At 36.7% G+C, this 6,000-nt stretch overlaps 1 protein-coding gene across 1 annotated transcript in view; it reads left to right on the forward strand.

Annotated features, from left to right (window-relative positions):
- The window catches only part of LOC136879133 (RING-box protein 2-like), a 249,104-nt gene extending 243,304 nt beyond the window's left edge, over positions 1 to 5,800 (forward strand). Inside the window, exon 2 of the mRNA XM_067152886.2 lies at positions 5,394 to 5,800. Within this exon, the coding sequence (XP_067008987.1) occupies positions 5,394 to 5,578 (185 nt within the window). The 3' untranslated portion in view covers positions 5,579 to 5,800. The remainder of the gene's footprint in view (positions 1 to 5,393) is intronic.
- Positions 5,801 to 6,000: the final 200 nt, after the last annotated feature.

A 6,000-nucleotide genomic window follows, 5' to 3' on the forward strand; every position in this document is an offset into this window, starting at 1 on the left:
GTTAAATGATCTTGAAATCCCTTTCCATTCTAGGAATGAGCAGAAGGTAAAAATTACAAAGAATTTATTAACTTATTTCTGGAACCTTCGTCTTCTAGCAGTGACATTGTTTTGATCGCTATGCACTCCATTTTGATCCTACAGTCAATGGCGGCGATAAGAACTAAGCAGACCCCGCGGGGTGGGGGCATGGCTTGTGAGGGGTCCATGCCTGTTTCTTAATTCAGTAGGTGAAGAGTGATAAAGCTACAGAACACAACACAGTATTATTTGTTTTACAGAGGGTTATTCCAAACTTAGGCCGTCGTAGTGCAGAGCTTCTTCCGTCAATAGGAGTACGGTAGTTATTTGTGAAAGAATGTGGGTTTCCCAACCTGTTCCAATAATAGCCATCCCTTGCTGCCACTCACAACAATCAACAAGGATTTTGAAGTAATTAGCCAGATCTGAGAACCCAGTAGTCAGCGAATATGGAATAACAAGGACAGCCTCCGTATCTAAACTTTAAATACTGAAGTCTCGAGGCTGTTTGTAACTCTCGGTAGTCAGTGTAGCTAAGTAGGCCGACGATGGAAGGTTGAGTTGTAAATTATTTGGTCCTAGAAGCGAGATTATTTCTTAATATTGTGACTGCCAGCGTGTATTGATTAGTATAATTGGAATATGCATTTCTTGTGTGTGTGTTCGTATTATATACATGTATTATTTTTATTCCTTCGGATTTGAAAACAAAATTGTGCAAATTATTATTATTATTATTATTATTATTATTATTATTATTATTATTATTATTATTATTATCGTTGTTGCTGTTGATTGTAATAATATACAACCGTGTACTACGAAATAAACTTGTAACTTTCCTTATCGGGAAACGAGGGGCCCATTTTCAGTTATTGCGGGGAGGGGAGGAGGGCCGATCTTCTTAGTGCCGCTACTGCCTACAGTGCAGTTTTCGGCCCCATTTTTCTCGGAATTAGGTATTCTTATCATTGATGGAGTAATTGGGCATTTTCGGTTGCTTTCTTGTGGTTTACAATTGGACATAATGAAAATGTGTCGAAAATTTCATAAAACATTTTTTTCAAAGACACGTCCGTCGCTAACGACTTTACCAACTGAAATTATTTTTAAACCATTTTACAGGGTATTATATACAGTAGCGGCGATTGGTGATTAGAAGTGAGGGGTGCACAAAAATTTATGGATAACAAAATACGATAAATTGGATACAAAATAGTAAGTATTTTGATGCTCTCTGAGCGAATTTCGACAGAGAGATTAAGGTTTACATTCTAAGAACTTAAGTGCGGTAATAATAGTTTTATTAAGATTTTGATTTAGTATGGTACTATAAAAGAAGATAATCATCAACGGAACAATATTATACATGTATTACAATTAAATAGAAGTACGGCGTGAATATACAATTAACAAAGCCATTTAGTATTTGACTACACACTAACAAAGTAACAGACACTAGATAGAACTACACACACACATTGACTGAATGAGGAGTGAGAATGCCAGACTGACGAATACGGTCGGCAAGCGGGTGAATCATACCCTAATGTCCGTGACCATGTCAAAAATATACCTCTCCTACCCTTCTTCCAGCACATTCGACACGCTGCTGCGCGAGTCTCCACTACTTGCTGTGGCGCTGTACGAATCGATTAGCCGCGACGAACGATATTTTGTGCTTATTACCGCTAAGTATTTTTCTTAATGATTAAATAAATCAGAGGAAAGAATTAGCAAATAAGACAACAGGGTTTGCACAAATTGCTTTAAAAAAAATACCTAGTTTCAGGGGGCTAAAATGGAAATAAAAATTTAATGTTTTCTCCACAAAGGGGAGACTGCCCCCCATCGCCCCCTAATCGCCGCCACTGATTATATAGGTTTCCGAAAGACACTTCATTTTTCGAAATAGGACTGACGGTTACGAGCGCCGTACCGCCAAAATGGAGTCCATCTTGGGGGCCATTTTAAAATTATTGTTCACTCAAGGAAGGGCACCTAAACCGAGTCCCTTAATGGTGCAGTACGATGATAAACTATTGGCAGAGTTTACGAAATATGTACAATCTGAGAGAAGAGGAAACGCTTACAAATGTATAATATAGGCCTACGACCATTTGGTATACAATATTTATTGCTCATTTTCTTTTATCCATTGATTATTTAGTTTTTGTTTAAATTTTGAAATTGTTGTTCCTGTTGTACAGTATATGTTTAGGGAGAGCATTGCACACCTTCAAGGAGTAGTACCATAGGGAGTTATAACCATATTTACTAGTTTTTAGAAATTCTGTGCGAACTCTTCCTGCTCCTCAAAGTTATATGACTGAATGTCAGAATTTATGATACAGATAGTGTTTGTATGAACCAAATTATGCTCTAGGCTCTATCACGTAACATATGTAGTGGCAGAAGTCTGCATTTCTTATACAAATAATCCGTAAGCGTTAAGGGTGTAAATTATCAAGTATTTTTAGAGCTCCTTCTTGTAAAATGGCAACTTTCTCAAAAATTTCTTTATTCCAACATCCCCAAACATATGAAATTATATCTTAGTCTGTGAAGCACAGCAATTGCTGGAGTTATCTTTTTGCATATGGTTTTAACTTGCTCGTTCCAGTGAAGTATTTCGTCTGTTTTTAAACCTAGACAATATTATTAGTAAATTGCACTCTTGGTGAAAGATGATCGAAAAATGTTAATGCAAGATCAAGATGAGTTGCACATGAGGGCTTGTGAAGAATTAAGTAGTTGGTCTAGCTAAGATTGATGGCTAGTCTATTGTTTAAAAGGCAAGTTTGTAATAAGATGCTAACGTCATACTTCAGTTTTACTTCAAGTTCTTTTGCAGAAGTAAAAACATAAAAATAATTGTATCATCTGCAAAAAGATATAATTTTATTCTAGTTTCAGGGAACCTATATCGTTCACAAATAATATGAATAAAATTGGATTCAGTACTGAGCCCTGAGGAACACCAGTGGATATATGAAGAGAGAAACTTTTTTGCATTTTTATATGAAACGAACTGTGATCGATCACTGAGATAATCCGCAAAACCAGTTCATCGCTACACCTCTTACGTCTGCTAATTCCAGTTTTCTGATCATGATGTTGTGTGATCAACTGTGTAAAAAGCTTTTCTTAAGTCTATATATAACCTTGGAGCTTATTTTCGTGAATCTTGTCACAGAACGTTCGTGTCTGTATACGTGCGTGATTGTAGTTTAAGAGTTCTTATTTACAACCATATAATGATAACGACTTAAAATGTTGCTGGTATGATCTTTATAGTAACTCTGTATAGAGTTAGTTATCGGCTTTTGGACTTAAACTTTCAGGCCACCGCCCCTTATATTTCCCTTTATCAGAAAAAAGTTACAACAAAAACTGTTGTAAGTAATAATCTAAATCAGTTGTTAGTGAGTATTTTTTAACCGTAGAGCCTTATAAAGGAGGGGTATCGAATTCTGTATTTTAGGCCTTTTGAACCCCCGCCCTCCTGCCGATTTCGTTTTAACGTAGACTTACGTTCGTCGACAACGATTACACGGTAAGAAAAATGTTAAGACGATTTTTAGTGTGTGGGTAGAACGCGTATATCACCTAGAGTATTTAACTTACGATTATGTTTAATGTCTCAATTGACAGATAAACGAGGCGGCCACCTGTTTGCAAAAAATCCTCAGTTCTAGTCCTTCAGGAAAGCAACTCGATGTTGAAAACATCGTAGGGATATGAGCTACGAATTTTAGGTAAATAAAATATAATAAAGTATGAGAATATATTCTTTATTTATTCCTAAAAATTACAATCCTTTTCTTAATCATCGTCATTCGATGGTTTACATTAAGCAGTTTGCCTTTCTCTACCACTGCGAGCGCTACTGTGAGTCAATACATAGTTTCACTTACAAATACATTCGGTGTGCACATTTTTAAAAAAAAATCAAAACACACCTGAGGATATTGAAGCAGGAAACACATTACAGAAAGAACTATGTAAATAAGTTAATTTGGCTAGGATTTGAATAAGAAAGAAGCGACTTTAGGCTGTTTTTCCGGAATTGCATTTTGGCCAGATGTGATTTTTGATATTTTTTGGTTTGATAGAGCTATCCAAGCTCACAATTTGAATCCTTTCCAGGCCCTTTAGCTCTTCAACTTTTGGCATAATTGAGGAAATTGCTCAATTTTACATTTTCCTAGTACTTTGTTGCTAAGAAATGTTTTCAGTATTAAAATAAAAGTGAAAATCTGAAGCGTAGTTTTTATGAAATAGCGCTTCAAAGTAAGGCGAAATTTGTGCTAAATCTGTGATGTCACACGCATACTCTGTAATAAGATGGCCTTGTCTTGACTCGCGCACTAATTTAGAGGTTAGCTGTGGTGAATACATCGTGATCACATGTATAGAATAACACATTTAATAATGGAAAAAGGAAGATTTTTATTGAGATTCGGCAAAAACGTGCAAAAGTAATGGTTGAAAGGAGAAACGTGAATGATGAAGGGATAAAAGAACTATCTATGAGAAATTGAAACAGCAAAAACAATTTATTAAGTAAATCTACGAAACCCTCAAAACCCTGCGGCTGTTACAATAGTGACAGCCAACCACCATTTTTATTTTAATAATAATAATAATAATAATAATAATAATAATAATGCTACTTCCTTTACGTCCCACTAACTACTTTAACGGTTTTCGGCGACGCCGAGGTGCCGGAATTTAGTCCCGCAGGAGTTCTTTTACGTGCCAGTAAACCTACCGACACGAGGCTGACGTATTTGAGCACCTTAAAGTACCACCGGACTGAGCCAGGATCGAACCTGCCAAATTGGGGTCAGAATGCCAGCGCCTCAACCGTCTGGACCACTCCGTCCGGCTTTTTTTTTTTTTTTTTTTTTTCTAACAGCTTAAGATCCCATTCACCCTCAATTCCAAATTTCATGAAAATCACTGTATGCATTTTCCCGTTATGCAGCTCGTGTACAAAAATTAAACTGAATCCAACATGGCTGTTGTTTGTTCTGTTCGATACATAAACCAACCATCGGTTGATATTCAAAAAGTACGTACAATACAGAAGGACTGGATTTTGTAGTATTTTCAGACACTATCACATAGTTTTTATTTAACCACTGCATACATTTTATGCATAGGCCCTACTGTAATACAGTATTATTATAACCCTTAATATAGCTCCAAAAACCATTGTAGAAAGCTTTTTTGTATAATTCGGACTTCTCTAATCCGGACCAGGTTTTGCTCCTATTAGTCCCAAGTAGTGAGGGTTTACTCCTAATATGTTTGCCCATTATGATAGTAGGTTCCTGATAAATAACGTACGCAATGTCTTGTTACAGATGCATGTCTACGTTGCCAGGCTGAGAGCAAGCAGGATGCCCGCTACGGTCGCCAGGACTGTGTCGTGGTGTGGGGAGAATGTAACCATTCCTTCCACTACTGCTGCATGTCTCTATGGGTGAAACAGAACAACCGCTGTCCCCTTTGCCAACAAGAGTGGTCCATCCAGCGCATGGGCAAGTAACCTACATGGCCGCGTTAGGAAGATTTCTTCAGCCCTGCTGTTACAATATCAACTTTCTTCAGTAAAATGCTATAATTATTGTATTTTATGTTAAGATTCCTCATATGTCTATTGGTTATTACTAATTCTTTGATTTCGGAGTGCCAGAAAGGGGAGAGAAGGGTTTGGTTTGCTCAAAGACAAGAGGCAATTTGGACTCCATTGGTGAAGGAATGGGATACTCATTTAGTGTACGCGACGTCGAGAACTAATTAAAACTTCGAAAATTTACAGGGTTTAAGAAAACATAGAACAACCCTTGAAAATAAAAGCGAGAGGTTATGTTATTTTATGAAAAGAAAAACCAACGTAATCAGAGAGAGGAAATTAATTCTATATATCTTCAGATTCTTTGAAGATATATCTAGTGCTAATCAAAAGTC

Source organism: Anabrus simplex, chromosome 8 (assembly GCF_040414725.1).
Source record: "Anabrus simplex isolate iqAnaSimp1 chromosome 8, ASM4041472v1, whole genome shotgun sequence".
In the NCBI taxonomy this organism is placed as follows: Eukaryota; Metazoa; Arthropoda; class Insecta; order Orthoptera; family Tettigoniidae; genus Anabrus; species Anabrus simplex.